The sequence below is a fragment of the Salmo salar genome, chromosome 05 (genome assembly GCF_965601325.2).
Source record: "Salmo salar chromosome 05, fSalSal1, whole genome shotgun sequence".
NCBI classification, from domain to species: domain Eukaryota; kingdom Metazoa; phylum Chordata; class Actinopteri; order Salmoniformes; family Salmonidae; genus Salmo; species Salmo salar.
Genome location: NC_138295.1, coordinates 62,037,501 through 62,057,701, shown reverse-complemented (window position 1 = coordinate 62,057,701; position 20,201 = coordinate 62,037,501). Strand labels below are relative to the sequence as shown.

General features: G+C 41.5%; 2 protein-coding genes and 1 non-coding gene across 4 annotated transcripts in view; 1 reads left to right on the top strand and 2 right to left on the bottom strand.

Annotated features, from left to right (window-relative positions):
* Positions 1-19: 19 nt before the first annotated feature.
* The window catches only part of cfap418 (cilia and flagella associated protein 418), a 20,212-nt gene continuing 30 nt past the window's right edge, over positions 20-20,201 (bottom strand). The window contains exons 1-7 of one of the 2 annotated variants that reach the window (XM_045718475.2): positions 19,899-20,201; positions 19,527-19,623; positions 19,171-19,226; positions 18,634-18,699; positions 17,987-18,082; positions 16,576-16,729; positions 20-792 (exon numbers count right to left, since the gene is read on the bottom strand). The exon at positions 19,899-20,201 is cut by the window's right edge and continues 30 nt beyond it. In XM_045718475.2, coding sequence (XP_045574431.1) covers positions 748-792; positions 16,576-16,729; positions 17,987-18,082; positions 18,634-18,699; positions 19,171-19,226; positions 19,527-19,623; positions 19,899-20,080 — 696 coding nt within the window. In that variant the 5' untranslated portion in view covers positions 20,081-20,201 and the 3' untranslated portion in view covers positions 20-747. Of the gene's footprint in view, positions 793-11,977; positions 15,521-16,575; positions 16,730-17,986; positions 18,083-18,633; positions 18,700-19,170; positions 19,227-19,526; positions 19,624-19,898 lie in introns of those variants that run through there. The other variant, XM_014200903.3, reaches the window with a different exon arrangement.
* Positions 2,424-16,284, top strand: LOC106605368 (uncharacterized). The gene is made up of 13 exons (XM_014200901.3): positions 2,424-3,159; positions 4,291-4,371; positions 7,126-7,425; positions 7,730-8,044; positions 9,031-9,090; positions 9,212-9,358; positions 9,886-9,999; positions 10,124-10,240; positions 10,383-10,529; positions 10,775-10,858; positions 10,975-11,109; positions 11,311-11,412; positions 15,188-16,284. The coding sequence occupies exons 1-13, from the start codon at positions 3,108-3,110 to the stop codon at positions 15,301-15,303; spliced, it is 1,770 nt and encodes a 589-aa protein (XP_014056376.1). The 5' UTR covers positions 2,424-3,107; the 3' UTR covers positions 15,304-16,284.
* trnas-aga (transfer RNA serine (anticodon AGA)) lies at positions 19,005-19,086 on the bottom strand. Its single transcript has one exon. It is a non-coding gene; the product is annotated as a tRNA-Ser (tRNA).

Here is a 20,201-nt window from a genome sequence, read left to right as displayed (position 1 = left end):
CTGGGCCTATAATTTACCAGCTGGATGGTATTGGAGTTGGTCTTTGTTCACAATCACACAAACAGTGTTTAAATTCTTCTCCAGTCCATGTAAAACACTGATGAAAATCTCTTCGCGTCGATCAATGTTTAATTTAGACAGTAATAATGCAGTTTTAGTATTGCCAGCGGCTACAGCTTCTCTCAAAAATGTTCTGGCATATAAAGCTTTTCAAGTCAATCAATCAAATGTATTTATATAGCCCTTTTAACATCAGCCGATGTCACAAAGTGCTGAACAGAAACCCAGTCTGAAATCCCAAACAGCAAGCAATGCAGATGTAGAAGCACGGTGGCTAGGAAAAACTTCCTAGAAAGGCCAGAACCTAGGAAGAAACCTAGAGAGGAACCAGGCTCTGAGGGGTGACCAGTCCTCCTCTGGCTGTGCCCTTGTGGAGATTATAACAGAACATGGCCAAGATGTTCAAACATTCATAGATGACCAGCAGGGACAGATAATAATAATAATAATCACAGTGGTTGTAGAGGATGCAACAGGTCAGCACCACAGGAGTAAATGTCAGTTGGCTTTTCATAGCCGATCATTCAGAGTTAGAGACAGCAGGTGCGGTAGAGAGAGAGTCCAAAGCAGCAGGTCTGGGACAAGGTAGCACATCCAGTGAACAGGTCAGAGTTCCATAGCCGCAGGCAGAACAGTTGAATCTGGAGCAGCAGCATGACCAGGTGGACTGGGAACAGCAAGGAGTCATCAGGCCAGGTAGTCCTGAGGCATGGTCCTAGGGCTCAGGTCCTCCTAGAGAAGAGAGAGAGAAAGAAAGAAAGAAAGAAAGAAAGAGAGAGAGAAAGAGAGAGAGAATTAGAGGGAGCATACTTAAATTCACACAGGACACCGGATGAGACAGGAGAAATACTCCAGATATAACAGACTGACCCTAGCCCCCCAACACTTAAACTATTGCAGCATAAATACTGGAGGCTGAGACAGGAGGGGTCGGGAGATGCTGTGGCCCTGTCCGACGATACCCCCGGACAGGGCCAAACAGGCAGGATATAACCCACCCACTTTGCCAAAGCACAGCCCCCACACCACTAGAGGGATATCTTCAACCACCAACCTACTACCCTGAGACAAGGCCGAGTATAGCCCATGAAGACCTCCCCCACGGCACGAACCCGAGGGGGGCGCCAACCCGGACAGGAAGATCACGTCAGTGACTCAACCCACTCAAGTGACGCACCTCTCCTAGGGACGGCATGGAAGAGCACCAGTAAGCCAGTGACTCAGCCCCCATAATAGGGTTAGAGGCAGAGAATCCCAGTGGAGAGAGGGGAACTGGCCAGGCAGAGACAGCAAGGGTGGTTCGTCGCTCCAGTGCCTTTCCGTTCACCTTCACACCCCTGGGCCAGACTACACTCAATCATAGGACCTATTGAAGAGAGCAGTCTTCAGTAAAGACTAAAAGGTCGAGACCAATTCTGCGTCTCTCACATGGATAGGCAGACCATTCCATAAAAATGGAGCTCAATAGGAGAAAGCCCTGCCTCCAGCTGTTTGCTTAGAAATTTTAGGGTCAATACGGAGGCCTGCGTCTTTTGACAGTAGCGTACGTGTAGGTATGTACGGAAGAACCAAATCAGAGAGATAGGTAGGAGCAAGCCCATGTAATGCTTTGTAGGTTAGCAGTAAACCTTGAAATCAGCCCTAGTCTTAACAGGAAGGCAATGGCTAGCACTGGAGTACTATGATCAAATGTTTTGGCTCTAGTCAAGATTCTAGCAGCCGTGTTTAGCACTAACTGAAGTTTATTTAGTGCTTTATCTGGGTAGCCGGAAAATAGAGCATTGCAGTAGTCTAATCTAGAAGTGACAAAAGCATGGATACATTTTTCTGCATCATTTTTGGACAGAAAGTTTCAGATTTTTGTGTTACGAAGTTTCAGATTTTCAATGTTACGAAGATGGAAAAAAGCTGTCCTTGAAATATTCTTGATATGTTCGTCAAAAGAGAGATCAGGGTCCAGAGTAACACCGAGGTCCTTCACAGTTTTATTTAAGATGACTGTACAACCATCAATATTAATTGTCAGATCCAGCAGAAGATCTCTTTGTTTCTTGGGATCTAGAACTAGCATCTCTGTTTTGTCCGAGTTTAAAAGTAAAATATTTGCTGCCATCCATTTCCTAATGTCTGAAACTCAGGCTTCCAGGGAGTGCAATTTTGGCGCTTCACCATGTTTCATTGAAATGTACAGCTGTGTATCGTCCGCATAGCAGTGAAAGTTAACATTATGTTTCCGAATGACATCACCAAGAGGTAAAATATATAGTGAAAACAATAGTGGTCCTAAAATGGAACCTTGAGGAACACCTAAATTTACAGCTGATTTGTCATAAGACAAACCATCCATAGAGACAAACATATCTTTTCGACAGATAAGATCTAAACCAGGCCAGAACTTGTCCGTGTAGACCAATTTGGGTTTCCAATCTCTCCAAAAGAATGTGGTGATCAATGGTATCAAAAGCAGCACTAAGGTCTAGGAGCACAAAGACAGATGCAGAGCCTTGGTCTGACACCATGTATTATTGTGTTCTCATGAATCCTAAAACAGAGTTATTTGTGTCCGATTCATTTTACATGCTCCTCTTTATCAACATAAGGAGATAATAGTCATTTGGGTAAGCCTCTTTTAAATTGCATATGAATTTGAGTTTGTTTGTTTATTCAACCTTTTTTGAGTGTTGTGTTGGGAGGTTAACATTAGTTGTTGAGTGTGTTAGCCAACAATTGAACATCTTGTAGTTGTGTCTAACACAGTGGGTGTATCTCACAGCCAGTCTATGTGTCTGAGAAAGTCGTGTGCTCTACAGACAGAAGCCTATTTGATTTTGTGTCAGAGACGATGCTCATGGAAACCACAAGTTGCAGCAGTGCAAACAAAAATAGAGTGAGTACACAAGTTGTGACATATAGCACACTGCTTGATTCATGATAAGATCGGTAACGTGCATTATTTCTCGTTTGATTGTTATTAATATTAAAAGAACAAAGTTGTTTCCGGTTGAGGAGTATGCTCAAAGGACCCCGGCCTAACTGTTTTCTGTGAGATGGAACTGTTCAGGATGCCAATACTTCTGCCAGTTCTGGTCCTCTCTCAAGGTAACACAGTTAATCTAATATTTCTGCTTTGATTGTATTCAATTATATGATCTTCAGTGGCTCTTTTGATGGAAAGTATGACGGTTGTTCTCTATGTAAATCAAACACAGCATCAAATGTATTTTAGAATTGTTTGTATGAGTTGTTTGATAATACTAAAGATATGCACATCAAAATATTTGGCAGTGGAGTCACATTTGCTTTTTTATTATGCTTCTACATCACCATATTTTTTAATACATTTCTGTTTGCTTCTTATTCATGTCTGAATGTACAAGAGCATGGCGTTTTATTCTACTTGTTGACAGCACGTGTTGGTGTGTTCAAGCAAATAATAAAATATTCATACAAAAAGGGGCTGACCGTAGTGATGCCAATTAGGTGTAGGCTAAATGCTGCATAATCTTACAGAGGATTAGTTTACTTCCCAATGTAAGGTGTTTACTGCAACAGTCAATACTACTAGCTAGCTACTACTAGCTAACTAAAATTCAAAGACCGCTTGACGCAACATAAAAGTGCAGGGATTTCAAATCAACCAACCTTAGTAAACAATGATTGGCTGAAACGTAATTGTTTTTGTATGAATCACTAATTTGCCACAGAGTGATACATAAACAAAGTGATAGTTCAATCTGAATTGCTTTCTGGGGAGGAGAGCTGTGACATGGGTTAAAGCATGAACAAACTATTATTTTGCTTCACAAAGATGATGCATTATCTGCATTGATTAATTCAACAATGAGCCACAGATGTTATTCATGCAATACCCATCTAACAACTAAATTAACCAATTGAGGCAGTTGATAATAGCTGTTATGAAAACCAGTGTAAATATAGTGATTTACAGACTCCATATTATATCCTTCTAATTTGACTATTGTGTAGCCACCTTGAAATACCACCAACAGACAGTTTACAAAATGGAAAAGATTATTCTGATTAGAGCCAAATTCAATAACTTGTTTGTATTGTGTCGCTGCGTGCCCTGGGCTTCATATAGCATTGACAACACGAAGTAGGCTGAAATAACTGATTGGACAGCTGCATGAATACTCCCATCTACGCATAACTACAATAATTTATCATTTATCTTAGTTTAGTTTGTTGTTGTTGTTTGTCATATTTCAGCCTTTCTAAATCAAGACCACTCTGTTCCGGGGAACTTCTCTGGGTCGAGAGAGACTGATGAGCAGCAGACATCCAATCCAAGTGAGTTCCAATTTTATTTAAATGGTTGGTATTATGCTAAAAAGATCCTCAGAACCCGAGCATACAATCAAGCTTTATTTGGTCCGGAGGCCACTGCAATCTACATCGATCTTACTCTCTGAATACCACTCCCCCATTCCTTCCTAAACCCCAAATTCCAATCCCTCGTGCCCGTCCAGTCAAATTGCTAGGTGCTAAAATAGAGGGATGAATGGGTAAGGTGTCTGTGTGCTTCTTAGAGGGAGGAGACAACCTCAAGCAACGATCCTGCAGAGAACTTGATTGCTCACAAGTCATTATACTGAGATCGAAATGAGATGAGGCAAAGGCTTTTTTTTTTACTATAATGATACAGGTCACCAACAATTAAGCCATAGTGAGACGATATTTTCATTGTTCTGAGGGTGACGATGATGCGTAAGGCTCCGTTAGTGCAAAGTGGGAGGAACATCCCACACAAACATGCTCTCTCTAACACACGAACATAAAATTAAAATAAGAAAATAATGGGTCAATTGTCATTCGTGTCATAGAGGATATCAAATGGTCCAGTGGATTCAGATTTTTAAGGAAAATACTAACAATTAGTTATTCAGTTATAATCATACTACACTAACCTGGTTCTCATTCTCTATTTGTTGAACCTAAAAAAAAATGTTTTTACATTTATTTCACCTTTATTTAACCAGGTAGGCTAGTTGAGAACAAGTTCTTATTTACAACTGCGACCTGGCCAAGATAAAGCAAAGCAGTTCGACACATAACAACACAGAGTTACATGAAGTGCAATTCCACCACATTTAAACAGGGAAAAAAGTGAAGACTGAAGAGTGAAATGCAGTACCAAAGGCTCCAGTGTCACATGGATTGAAACCACTGAGAGTATTTGGTCCTGTGGTGTTTCTAGAATCAGGTTAGTCGACTTCAGTGTCCCCTTCGAATTCACCACCCAGTGACATTTCCACAGGACATGACTCACAGGATGTGGCTGCTCTGCTGAACGTCTGCAAAGAGCACAGCAACCGATAGGCCAGCAAACAGCCAGGGCATTCAATGTGTGTGTATTATGCTGTATAACATGTACTGTACATGTGGCTACACTACATGGGGAAATATACTGCTCCAAAAAATAAAGGGAACACTTAAACAACACAATGTAACTCCAAGTCAATCACACTTCTGTGAAATCAAACTGTCCACTTAGGAATCAACACTGATTGACAATACATTTCACATGCTGTTGTGCAAATGGAATAGACAACAGTGGAAATTATAGGCAATTAGCAAGACACCCCCAATAAAGGAGTGGTTCTGCAGGTGGTGACCACAGACCACTTCTCAGTTCCTATGCTTCCTGGCAGATGTTTTGGTCACTTTTGAATGCTGGCGGTGCTTTCACTCTAGTGGTAGCATGAGACGGAGTCTACAACCCACACAAGTGGCTCAGGTAGTGCAGCTCATCGAGGATGGCACATCAATGCGAGCTGTGGCAAGAAGGTATGCTGTGTCTGTCAGCGTAGTGTCCAGAGCATGGAGGCGCTACCAGGAGACAGGCCAGTACATCAGGAGACGTGGAGGAGGCCGTAGGAGGGCAACAACCCAGCAGCAGGACCGCTACCTCCGCCTTTGTGCAAGAAGGAGCAGGAGGAGCACTGCCAGAGCCCTGCAAAATGACCTCCAGCAGGCCACAAATGTGCATGTGTCTGCTCAAACGGTCAGAAATAGACTCCATGAGGGTGGTATGAGGGCCCGACGTCCACAGGTGGGGGTTGTGCTTACAGCCCAACACCGTGCAGGACGTTTGGCATTTGCCAGAGAACACCAAGATTGGCAAATTCGCCACTGGCGCCCTGTGCTCTTCACAGATGAAGGCAGGTTCACACTGAGAACATGTGACAGACGTGACAGAGTCTGGAGACGCCGTGGGGAACATTCTGCTGCCTGCAACATCCTCCAGCATGACCGGTTTGGCGGTGGGTCAGTCATGGTGTGGGGTGGCATTTCTTTGGGGGGCCGCACAGCCCTCCATGTGCTCGCCAGAGGTAGCCTGACTGCCATTAGGTACCGAGATGAGATCCTCAGACCCCTTGTGAGACCATATGCTGGTGCGGTTGGCCCTGGGTTCCACCTAATGCAAGACAATGCTAGACCTCATGTGGCTGGAGTGTGTCAGCAGTTCCTGCAAGAGGAAGGCATTGATGCTATGGACTGGCCCGCCTGTCCCCCAGACCTGAATCCAATTGAGCACATCTGGGGCATCATGTCTCGCTCCATCCACCAACGCCACGTTGCACCACAGACTGTCCAGGAGTTGGTGGATGCTTTAGTCCAGGTCTGGGAGGAGATCCCTCAGGAGACCATCCGCCACCTCATCAGGAGCATGCCCAGGCGTTGTAGGGAGGTCATACAGGCACGTGGAGGCCACACACACTACTGAGCCTCATTTTGACTTGTTTTAAGGACATTACATCAAAGTTGGATCAGCCTGTAGTGTGGTTTTCCACTTTAATTTTGAGTGTGACTCCAAATCCAGACCTCCATGGGTTGATAAATTGGATTTCCATTGATTATTTTTGTGTGATTTTGTTGTCAGCACATTCAACTATGTAAAGAAAAAAGTATTTAATAAGATTATTTCATTCATTCAGATCTAGGATGTGTTATTTTAGTGTTCCCTTTATTTTTTTGAGCAGTGTATAAACAGTCATCTGTATCTCAATCTCATATTGATTCTGCATCTCTCCATCCCTCCAGCCATATCTCACCCCCCCAGGCTATCTCAGCACTGCTCTGGGGTTGTCGAGGTGCTCCATCGAGGGCTGTGGAGGCCAGTGACATTTGACCTTGGGTCTGCAGAGTGGGCCAAAGTGGTGGAGGACATATGTACCAACCTGAGCTGCGGGGCAGTGTACGAGCGCCGACAGAATTCCACAGCTACATTAAACTACTCCAGCTCAACGTGTCTGAGCCAGTGTGTCTACAGAGACCTACTGGTGGAGAACTGTACAGAGCTCTCATACACAGACTGCTCTAACCTGACTGAAATAACCTGTGGTAAGACCCTCATTGCAAAGCTTATGCTTGGATCGGCACAATTTATCTTGAGCAAGAGTAATAGCTACCGCTGTTGATAAGCTTCCACAAACACGTTGTTGCAGTAACGCCTGCAAATTGCATGCCATGGAGAGCCATCGTATGGGTTGCTCTCAAAGTGTTTTGTGGACGCTTTGCAACAAGTTCCTCCTTTCAGCACACTTCCATTTTCAAGCTGCTTTTTAAAGATCCTGAGTGAGGCCCAGCTTCTATCGAGGTTAACTGATGATCTATGAACTGATTGGTTGATCTGTCTATTCCTCAGGGCACCAGGCCGTGCGATTGGCTGGAGGCTCACACCACTGTGAAGGACGGGTGGAGTTGTGGAGAGAGGAAAAATGGGGAACGGTGTGTGACGATAGTTGGGACCTGAGAGATGGGGGCGTGGTCTGTGCTCAATTGGACTGTGGCTCTGCCCTAAATGTGAGCGGGCAGGACGGGTCCTTTGAAGCGGGTGTTGGTTTGGTTCTCTTAGATGAGGTGAACTGTGGGGGGAGCGAGAGGAACCTATGGGAGTGTCCCTCCATGGGGACAGTCAACGACTGTGGACACAAAGAGGACGCTGCAGTGGTTTGTTCAGGTAAGCCTGCAGCTATAATATTATCATTGTCAGTTACTGTATTCACAATCATGTCATTTAAAAAATGACATTTTAAACGTGAATGGAAGCTAAGTTAATGTTATGCCCACTATTTAAAATAGCTATGCAGTAACATAGTGTTTGTATATTCTCCTCAGATTGGTCTGAATATTGATAGTGCAGTAATAACATGTAAAACACATTACCATGATTGAACATCCGGTGTCTTGGTGGTGAACCAAGTCCCCATCATCTTTGCGCTGAGAGGTCATAAGCCGAAAAGAGACAGCTGCTTTGCATATGAATTATTATTATTTTCATTAACGGGAAATAAAAATGAAACACACAGGCAGCACAAAAACACACAGGCCTAAGTAATGCATGTCACTCAGAAAGTAGACAAACCACGTCAATATCACGTCACAACAGCTCTGTCTGAGGAAGACCCTCAATGAAAGATGTTCAACCTGGGAGCCAAGTTCACGAGTTCCTTGGTGAGAAAACATCCAAACTGCCTTGACCTCAACATAACAACAGTTGTTCAGCACTTCCATGGGTTTTAAATCTTGCATCTAAATGAACAATATTTGTTGACCATGTTTCCGATTCATTTCGAACACCTCAAGTGATAATTAATTATGTAGGCCTACTCAAAGGCTACATCCATTAATCTGTGAGTCCTACACATTTCAAGTACATTTTTTAAGAGAAAACACACACAGTCCTTGCAGTAATTGCCAAATGACTGACTGCAATGTCTAACTTTTGAATAAGAGTCAGATATTGGTTCAATAGATCATTAGAAACACAGATGAACAAACACAACTCCTCTTGGATTTACAATTTTTTAGCAAATGTTTTTTTAAACAAACCTTTTCCCCGTCTTTCAAACAAGAGTGCCTTGAACACTCAGGAGAAGTGAGCCATGCATCTGTTATACATTCTAGTTCTCTAACACCTCGAGGACTTCTCCATTTCCCTGACAGGAATTCCATCTCGACCAGGCAACGAGACGGCAGAACAGAACACCCAGACTTCAACCACAGGTACCTTCAATAGATGCTGACACACATGTAATAATACACCAAGAGTGTCTGCTCTGCTCATATGAACATGTCAAGAAGAATTTGTTATCTAGTCTGTACTATGATTTGTTCTTGTTTCCAGCAGGCTCAGTTCTACTAGTCACCAGTGCAGAGAGCTGGTCCTCTCCTCCCACAGCTGCTGTCTGGGGCTGCATCGCATTGTCTATAGCCCTCCTCCTCACACTCCTCTCCAATGCTTCACTCTTCCTGTCTTACAGGAGGAGAGCTGGTGAGTCATCGTTTTTCTCTATTTTTCTTTCTCTTTCATTGCCTCAGACTCAACTGTCACTCTTCCCATTTGTTCACACCATCATCAACAAACAGGCTATCATCAATGAGCAGTAATTAACACTGAGAAATTGCTTTGTCAGAAGGGTATTACATATTCTTCTCAATGGTTTGCCAATTATGATAATTCAACAACACAATGTGATTCAATACAGTACACAAAGGAAATCACCCAACTGGAACAGTATGGATACCACTGGATTGGTTGATTGCTCATTAAGAGAGTCCCACCACCAGTGTTGTTTTCACACCAACTTAAAAAAGCAGCATATTTTATTTCACAGGGATGATAATGCTTTGAATATGTGCCATATGTGACGGTGGTCTAATTAAAATATTTAATTGGTTTTGAGATGTATTGTCCTTATTTTCTTGTCCAACATCAAAGACAACAAAAGGCCAACAAACCTATTATCCTAGCTTCGGTAAAGAGAAGTTTCAAAGGCAAAACTTTCCCTTCATTACTAGCACTCCTGGTTCACCAAAGACAAGATGGCCGCCTGCTGTCCATCCAGTCTCAACACACTGGCCGAGGGGAGAGAGTCAACCTCCTCACTGTCACCACGGACACAGCTGATTACAGTGAGTTCCTACTGATGCACTTGTCCTCTCTGTGCCCATTAGTTACTTGCAATTTCAGGAAATGTCTTATTAGTTCAAGTGTCCCATTTGTCAGAATACATTTTCTCTGTGGCCTTTCATGCAGCTCCACAGTACCTTTCCCAACTGCCCTCTCAGAATGACACCGACGCCTCGTGTGACTCTGACTATGAAAACTATGACTTCAATGACCAACCCTCTGTTGCCATGGCTACTGCACTTGGTCAGTTCATCTTCATAGTTTTGGATAAATAGTACAATTATAAAAGACAAAAGATGGGAAGTGACACATGGCTATTAAGGGAGAAAGTGATCCAAGGACTTGCTCACAGTGCCAACCAAATGGTCTTTTATGTTTTCATTAGTCAGGGTCCTTGACAATGGAGTAAGCACAAGCAGAGAACCATGGGAAACCACGCAGACAGCAGGCACTTCTGACGCTCCTGAGAAATATAATATTGTTGCTGAGACAATCAACGGCATTGAGAGACAAAACCCTGCCACCCAAAGTCGTAAGTTACTGTCGGGTTGGGTGAACCAGATTTTTACCATGATCATATTGTGTCCATGTCCGACAGGTTTCTTCTTAGTCTTTAAAGGACATAATGTCCACTTAAAATCTGAGACTTTACTACAACCGTTTGCAGGACAAGGAATCAGAAAAGTTATAATTAGCTGAAACTAGCCATGGTGACAGAAAAGTTGAATAAGAGCCTTATTCTAACATACTAACACTAACAACCATTTGTATGTCCAGTGCATTCGCTGGTGTCATCCAGCACGTCTTCTGGGGAATGCTATGAGAACATTGAGACACTGGAGAAGGAGCTGCTGGACTCAGGTCAGTCTAAAATGCTCAATGACAAATGCTGCAACAGAGTCAGTCAGTGCATCTATGAAATCCATTCTCATGAATCAACGATAACAGAGTAACTGTGTGGAATGCTAACCACCCAGGTCCAGATTTGAGAGAAACTGCCCTCACAGACTTGATCTGTGGAAGAGAGCCATCCTTGGGATCGAGTAGTAGTACATCATCTGAGGAATCCTACTACAACGTGGGGATGGCAGTGGAACAGCATCTACAGTCAGGTCCGTTCAAGTCAAAATCACGAGAGCAACACCACCTAATTAATCTGGCTGTGTCTAAACACTGGATGGGGTAGACACAACAGCAAAGGCCTTTTGCACTACAGCACAGTACATGAAAGTATTGTCTTGAAAGTTTTTGGGAGAAAATATGTAGATTCGTAATTACTTCACTGGGAGCACATTTTCTCATTTTCTCCTCAGAGAATACCTATACACATTCCCCTGTGCAATCAACCAGTACACACCAGGATCAGCAACAGCCTGTGAACAGTAACTTCCACCTACTGAGCAATCAAAATCAAGGTAGCTGATACATTTCTGATGAGTCTGTGCATGTGTGTTTCAAAGGTGGACAGAATTTCCATTGAACCGTGTAATGTTCCCTGCAGAGACTAATTCTCAGTCTCCTTGCTGGTCTCATATTGTGTTTCAAAACCTGCCAAATTAATTTGACACCACTGGTGTAATCCCTGAAAGAAACAGAACAAATCATATTCAAAGGCTTCTCTAAGTTTATAAGCCAATGTGATTTCAGGTTGTGTCAAAACTAAATTCAAAGAACTAAGGTAGTCTGACAGATGGGGCCATTGGGTATGGGGCATAAACATCTGTGAGGATTTAAATTGTACTTAATTCCTTTAGTTTTCGCCAGATTTACTATCACAGTGAATAATGGAAAGGGTAGTATTTCTGGCAGGCACATGCTTGAGTCCAACAGAGGGAGGGAGAGAGAGAGAGCGGAAGAGAGCGACTGTCCTCATTCAGATTGAGGAAATTGTCTGGCTCTGTTTTTCACTCTAATCTGCCATTAAGCTATGGAGAGCTACACCTCAGAATGACAGAGTCAATTAGATTACAGACACTAATACCCTTTATAGACAGACTTTACGTCATTTTGCCTGTATTTTTTTAATTTATTTTTTTATCTGCCAATGTTTTTTAGAACCCAATTCACACAGTCCCATTTTTACCACATTCTTGCCGGGATAAACCTTTTATATCTCCCGTGCACATGCCGGCATAATTAGGAGTGGGAGTAGATGTGGGTGGATGTCTGTTTTAATACATTTATTAAATATACACCATCACAAAGAAATCCATAATTAATTAGTTTTTTGGCAGGTCCTAAGAAACATTATAGGACCAATACAATGTATTTTCAAAATAATAGAATGCCATATTTTTTTCAGTTTAATGATGTTACTGGTCTATGCAGCCGATAGGTTACATGGCTGTGCCATGTATATAAAATCAAGTTATTTTGTTCATTAAACAGACAAGACAATTAGGCTACACTGATCACAGTCAACACACATATAATGAAATATAACAGAATAAAATATATCATATTTTTCCCACACAACTTGCGTCACAGCAACGTGTGGAACTGCTGTCATATAAAAAAAGTGATTTTGAAACAGAGCCCAAGGCAAGCCCATGCTTTTTGATCCACGTTTCATCTCTTTTCTACCCTCACTCCGCTTTGATAGGGAGCAGGCGTAGGGTCTTACATTGAGAGTATCTTCATCATGATACTGATAGAGAATAATAGCAATCTATATTTTCAAAAGCATGAGTCTCCTGTTCATATTTCACAACCTCTGCAGGCTTTTGGAGTTGCCTATACGCTATTGAGCATAATAATAGGCCTACACTTGATTTAAGGTACATTATTGCATACTAAATGTTTCTAATCAGTGATAGATGAGCTAACAAATAGATGAGCTACCACCTCTACTTATTTGCCCAGCCAGAGAATTAACCAAATATAGATGGAGATTCAGTGAAACAAAATCACATTGACAAGTCACAGCCTTTCGGTTGGGAGTAGGCTTAGGCTGCTATGCGACTGTGAGTAAAGTGGAGTATTTTTCTCTTCTCATACAGGAGTAATTAAGGCCTAGTACACTAATTGTGATTTTTATGTATTATTTATGACTTAATTTCAATTTATAAGGGGGTGCTGCAGCACCCTCAGCACCACTATTTGCTGTGGCTATGCCGTTAATGTAAAGGGGTGATTAAAATGTTCAAACATTGATGCATTACGATTAAGGGTAGGTTCCCTTGAGAAAGATTAAGCCTAGTCCTTGACATTAAGGCATGTTCAACGGCACCAAGTACCTGTATTCCCCTACATGGATCACAACTGTGCAGTAGATTTTAGAGTCATGTACTGTCTGTAATGTACATTGCCTTCATAAAGTGGTCATACCCTTTGACTTATTCCACTTTGTTACAGTCTGAATTCAAAATGGATAAAACAAATTAAAAACACATACCCCATAATGACAAAAGTGAAAACATGTTTTTAGAAATATTAGATTTTTTTGTTGAAAATGATATAAAGAAATATCTATTTAAATAAGTATTCACACCCCTGAGTTAATACATGTTGGAATCACCTTTGGCAGTGATGAATACGGCTGTCAGTCTTTCTGGGTAAATCTCTAAAATCTTTGCACACCTGGATTCTACAATATTTGCACATTAATACTTTTTACAATTCTTCAAGCTCTGTCAAGTTGGTTGTTTATAATTGCTAGACAGCCATTTCTATAAGGGCACAAGGCGAGAGCCAGATGCAGACACAGGAGGCAGATAGTTTGAGTCTTTGATATTTATTAATAATCCAAAAGGGGTAGGCAAGAGAATGGTCGTGGACAGGCAAAAGGTCAAAACGGGTTCAGTGTCCAGGAGGTACAGTGTGGCAGGCAGGCTCGAGGTCAGGGCAGGCAGAATGGTCAGGCAGGTGGGTAAAGTCCAGAAAACAGGCAAGGGTCAAAACCAGGAGGACTAGCAAAAGAGAATAGACAAAGCAGGACCACAGGGAAAACACACTGGTTGACTTGGAACATACAAGACGAACTGGCACAGACAGACAGAAAACGCAGTTTTAAATACCCAGGGGAAAATGGGGAAGATAGGTGACACCTGGAGGGGTGGAGACAAGCACAAGGACAGGTGAAACAGATCAGGGTGTGACAATTTACAAGTCTTGCCATAGATTTTCAAGCCAATTTATGTCAAAACTGTAACTAGGCCAATATATATTTTGCCTTGTGTTTTAGTTTTTGTCCTGCTGAAAGGTGAATTTGTCTCCCTGTGTCTATTGAAAAGCAGACTGAACCAGGTTTTCCTCTAGTATTTTGCCTGTGCTTAGCTCTATTCCATTTATTTTTATCCTAAAAAACTCTCTACGCCTTGCTGATGACAAGCTCGACAAGCTATGATGCAACTACCATACTTGAAAAAATTAAGAGTGGTACTCAGTGATGTGTTGGATTTGTCCCAAACATAACCCTTTGTATTTAGGACATAAAGTTCATTTCTTTGTCACATTTTTTGCAGTTTTACTTTAGTGCCTTATTGCAAACAGGATGCATGTTTTGGAATATATTTATTCTGTACAGGTTTCCTTTTTTTCCATTTAGGTTACTATTGTGGAGTATGTTGTTAATCCATCCTCAGTTTTCTCCCATCACAGTTATTAAACTCTGTAACTGTTTTAAAGTTACCATTGGCCTCATGGTGAAATCCCTTAGCGGTTTCCTTCCTCTTTGGCAACTGAGTAAGAAGGATCTTTGTAGTGACTGGGTATATTGATACACCATCCAAAGTGCAATGAAAAACTTCACTATGCTCAAAGGGATATTCCATGTGTGCTTTTTTATTTTTACCCATCTACCAATAGGTGCCCTTCTTTACGAGGCAATGGAAAACCTTGAATGTCTTTGAGGTTGAATCGGTTTGAAGTTCACTGCTTTACTGAGGGACCTTACAGATAATTGTGTGTGGTGTACATGTTGAACACTATTATTGCACATAGTGTCTTCAAACATAATTCCACTTTGACATTATGGGGTATTGTGTGTAGGCCAGTGACACAAAATCAACATTTTATCCATTTTAAATTCAGGCTGTGTAACAACAAAATATGGAAAAAGTCAATGGGTGTAAATACTTTCTGAAGGCATTGTAGATGCAAATTGCTGAAAACATGTAGCTTATTGTGGATGTATGTAAATGGTAATGTGAGTCTTTTATACAGATGATTCAAGCTGCTCATCTTCCACAGAGAATTATGAGAACATAGAAGTCCAAGATGAAGAGGGGATTGGTGATGTTACCGTGAAGGAAGATCCGGACCAGTCTCTTTCTGACAGTGACTACGATGACATAGCAAATTACTAGCATTTCATCAAACATAGCAGTGAAGTGAGAACTATAAAACAGAGTCATTTACATTTTAGCAGATGCTATTATCCAGATAGACATACAGGAGCAATTAAGTTTAATTGCCTTGCTCAAGAGCACAGACATATTTTTTTTTCACCTCGTTAGCGTGGGGATTCAAACCAGCGACCTTTCGGTTCCTGGCCCAACGGTCTTAACCCCCTTCGCTTCTCCACTGCACAGAAAGACCAGCATTGTGAACAAACAGCACTGTCACTGATATTGATTCATACAGTGACCTGAGCCACACAAAGCACAGTCAGTCAAACTTTTTAAACTTGAAATTCAATTGTGTTAATATTATCAAGGAGGAAAAGCAACAAAAATGAAGGTCATACAACATTTATTCAACTATGACTTGATGTGAATAGCCTAGTGTATAAATGCATATTCACATGTTTTGCACATGTTTTGCAATCCAAAATATCTACTTCTGACTGGGCTATCACAACAAATGAATGTCTTTGGAAGTTAAGCTTATTTTTGGGGGGGCGGGGGGCTTCCCTAATGATGAATGAATTAGTAGATATTTAATAAACTATCCACAGACTACTTCATTTGATTATAATTCATTTATAAAGTATCAACTACTAGACTGTCAGAGTGAAGCAATGCTTTTATGTTTAATGTTTTTTGTCTAAATGTCTAGCACAGATGCAACAGGAAAGGTTTGGGTCATTTAACTTCACACTAACCTCACCTTCATACTATACACAATACATGAATGGTAAGATCAGAAATCCCTTAAAACAGAGAATGCATTTCACTCAAAGGGATAGAAGAGGAAATAAACAAAAGGACAAGTGAATTAGAAACTAAGACAGAAGGAAAGGCTACAGAAAAGCATGTAACAGCATTGTATATGAAATACTACCAGATAATGGAATGTCTTCATTACTATTTTTTTTTAAATTATTTTTACATAAAAGACTCATTCAATTTAGCCTCATCTTTCCTAAGTACCGTTTTCACACAAGTATGGTCTGGCATATACCTGCTCTTAAAACTGAGCTAGCTAAAATCACATCTCTAAAGATAGCAGAAGACCTACCTTGTTCATTTACCTTTAAACCCAGAACACACTAAATGTAATGCAGAGAAAGACCTACATCATTCTCAAGGCAGAAGAATGTGTGTTGGGATGTCTATAACAAGAGGACATTGTTTTTCCAAGTAACTGTAAAGTGATGGTGTGTGTGTGTGTGTGTGATAGAGAGAAGGCTGTCATACTTCATGCTTCCCACAGACCCACTTGAGCTGGTGCTGTTCTCTCAGGTCGGTGAGGTCTCGAGCAGAGTGCCAGCTACACTGGCAGGCGTACGCCCGCGCCCCTTTTGTTCTCCTCAGCTTAGCCCGCAGCTTCTGACAGTCTGGCATGTTGTTCCTGCAGAGATACAAAGAGACAAGGCTGGTTAGCTAAGCAATGAGCAATAGGTGAATATCTCTCACAGTATTGGTATGTAGAGTTATAGATAGGATAAGTAGTACTAAATTCTCAAAGTACTTGACATTTAAGTTGGTCATGTGCATGGAACAAAACCAGCCTCCAAGAACCCCTGAATGATTGGAATCACAAATATTCAAGAGTTTAACCTGCAATTTACAGCTGAAGGAATTAATCTGGGTGGAAGCATCATTTGCACAATACGTTACGTTGCATTTAACAAGCACACTTGAATGATAAATGAATCCCCATGTCTTGTAGAGGAGCCCAGGGGTCTCAGCAACTTAGTAAAACCTCTATACTCCAGCACAAAGCCTGAAACCATCCAAGTGTCCACCAGAACAGATAATTAGTTCACTGCTGTGATAACACCGACAGCAAAACCCACATGCTTGGAACGTGCGCCAAAATACCAAAAACATTGTGGTTGCGATAGCCTTCGTTGTTTTTCTATTTAAAACTGTTTTTCTCCCATTTGAGCACAGCCCTTCTGTCTATTGTCTTTCTTAGTTTGCATTTCAAGTCGACTCTCACCAATTGTATCAAATTCGTGTAGCCTAGAAGAATTTCATTCCTGTCTTGGTGTTAAGAGCACCAAATACCCAAGCCTGCATACTTACACCGCCACTGCTATGAGGTCTTCCATTTCACTTCATTAACTAAGCTTAAGTGTCAGTCTTTGTCATCATGGGCAAGCTCTCTGTCAGTGAAACAACACAATATTGAAGCAGAGAGGCACCCAAGGTGGCATTGTTGTGTTGTTTGACTGCCTTTCTAATGTCTGTCTCCATCCACTAGTACCAGTTGTCCTATGAAATTCCTATCTGCCATGCACCAATCTCAGAGCACGGTTAAAAAAAAAACGTTTTAAATGAAACCACTGTGTATTCATACTCACTGTGGCAAAAGGTTACCTGTTTCTCTGAACGGGTGGATATCAATCAAGGTGAAAGTAATAATCCCCACTTAAAAGGTATTTTACATTAAGAATCAAATGAAGATTATTCCAGTTTATTTTCACAAAGTCCCAAAATAAAAAGGTTTACACTGCCCTCTTCTGTTCAAATCTGAGAAATTTGGGATTTTTGGTTTTCCGTATCAACTTCCAACTCGTTTCAAGATAATAACAATATTTAAATTCCGCAAAGAGTTTGTTACCCCATAAAGATACATCAGGCCCAATGAGAGGAGGCTCACCTGAAGAAGAGGTAATCACAAGAGGGGTCCCATTCATGATCGTGAAACATGGCCACCCGAAAGTCACAGGAGATACATCTCAGCTGATCACACGACCTGTCAGCACATGTTAAACAGTGATTCAAATTAAAATGTGATCCATGCTTAGACACACACACACACACACACACACACACACACACACACACACACACACACACACACACACACACACACACACACACACACACACATTACAACAGGGTTCCCCAACTGGCGGCCCTTAGGTGATTTTATTTGGTCCCCCACGTTTTTTTTGACAAAATAAATAAATAAATACATTTGATCATTTTATTGTTGGACATAAGACTGTAAAAACACCAGCAAATCAGCACCAAGTGATTTTAATTTTGGAAATCTGTTCCAAAGAATTCCCACGCGTAATATAGAGATATACAGTATGTGATCATACATAAATGTAAGCAAGGTTTGAAATTAGTCTGTTGTAGTTAAATATTATATCTGTTTGGGCTTCTTGCAGTCAAATTGCAGTTTACTAATTATCCGTAATTATGTTCTGGCCTCCTGACCATCCGCTCAAGAAAAAAAATGGCCCGCGGCTGAATCCAGTTGATGATCCCTGCACTACAATTAAACAGCACTTTTACCTTTGTGAAACAGCTGTTCCTACACCATTTGCAATGGAGCTTCCACCAAGGAAAACTGGGCAGCACCTGCTCACATAAGAACAAATGGGGATCAAAAGAGAGCTTTTATCAAATACATGCTTTACCAAAGGCTCACTACTAGATTTTATGGCTCCCCGTGAATTACCATTTTGGTCTGCAAAAAATTATGACAACTGTAAAACATACAATTACATTGACTGCATGCAACAGAGATATACAGATGTCTTAGATAACATTTACTGAGTTTCAATAATAATGTCATATGCACACATCTGACTTTTTGCAGTATACCACTGACAGAATGATACAACCAGATATTACGATTCAACAGGCTGCAACACAAAACAACCCGTTGTCGGCAGGATTCGAACCTGCGCGGGAAGATCCCAATAGATTTCTAGTCTATCGCCTTAACCACTCGGCCACGACAACTGCCTATGCGACTCCTCTGCCAGGACAACTAACTATGTTCGCATGAATAAGTAATATTTTTTTTAAATAGGGTAGAAAACTTACTTTCTTGTGGACTGTGGCAATGACTTCGTCTTCGTCATTTTAGGAAGCTGTCCTGTCTGCAAATGTGTAAAATTAAGCAAATATGAGACTACCTACGGGCCAGCCCTTTTGCAATGTAATGTTAGCTAATGCATTGGAGTCAGAAGGACAAGGGTGATAGCAACCTTCCCATTGGAAACTGGCTAAAAACAATCAAACATAGCCTTGTATTTATCTCATTATAGCTAGCTAATACATCCGTGTGATATCCAGCCAGCTAACGTTAGCTAGCTACTACTGGACAGTAGATGCTGTTATCAACAACAAAAAACAGCATTCAACATTACAAGGCGGTGTAGCTAACGTTATTTACTCACGTTTAGCTCAAGGGGATCGAAGTCATCGTCAAGTAGGTCCTCAAGAAGGGCATCTATATCTTCGCTGTCCGTTTTTCTGGGTGTATCGTCAGTGGTGCTGACGGTGTGAAGCGAGGAACAGTTTTAGCAAGCTAACTACATGATTTTGCTAACATGCTTGATGAAATAACAATGCAATTTAGGAAGGCTGGCGTTTGCAACTAATTAGCTAACGTTACATAGCTACCGTCGTTAGTTACGTTGCATAAGCTTCCATTGCGTCAATTATGGTCAACAACTTCGTTTGCTAACCTTGCTTGCTAACGTTAGTCCATTCCCCCGTACTAGCTATCGTTAACGTTAGCCTGTTAACACTTGCATTTTACTACGCACCAGTGTTTTATTTCTTTCCCAGTTTGCGTTAAACATTTCCCAGCCGTCGATAGATCTGAGGGAGCTTGAAGTTGTGGCGTCAACGAAACATTGCGACAGAACTTTGTTTCAACCTCATCTAGCAATTCGTCCAAATCGTCCGCCATAGCTACAGGGTACTGCTGCTTGTTGACTGTTGTCATGAACAGGAGTGCTTGATTGACAGGCGTAACCTCATTTCAAGTAGCTAAAGATTGATACCGTGTAGCGATACAATAACAGATACTGGCTATCTACTATACAATGTAAACGCCTGGGCATTGC

Coding starts and splice junctions, on each gene's coding strand:
- LOC106605368 (XM_014200901.3), top strand. CDS start 3,108: ATGGAACTGTTCAGGATGCCAATACTTCTGCCAGTTCTGGTCCTCTCT. Junction 9,359..9,885: donor GTCTTACAGGAGGAGAGCTG/GTGAGTCATCGT, acceptor CTTCATTACTAG/CACTCCTGGTTCACCAAAGA. Junction 10,859..10,974: donor GAAGGAGCTGCTGGACTCAG/GTCAGTCTAAAA, acceptor CTAACCACCCAG/GTCCAGATTTGAGAGAAACT.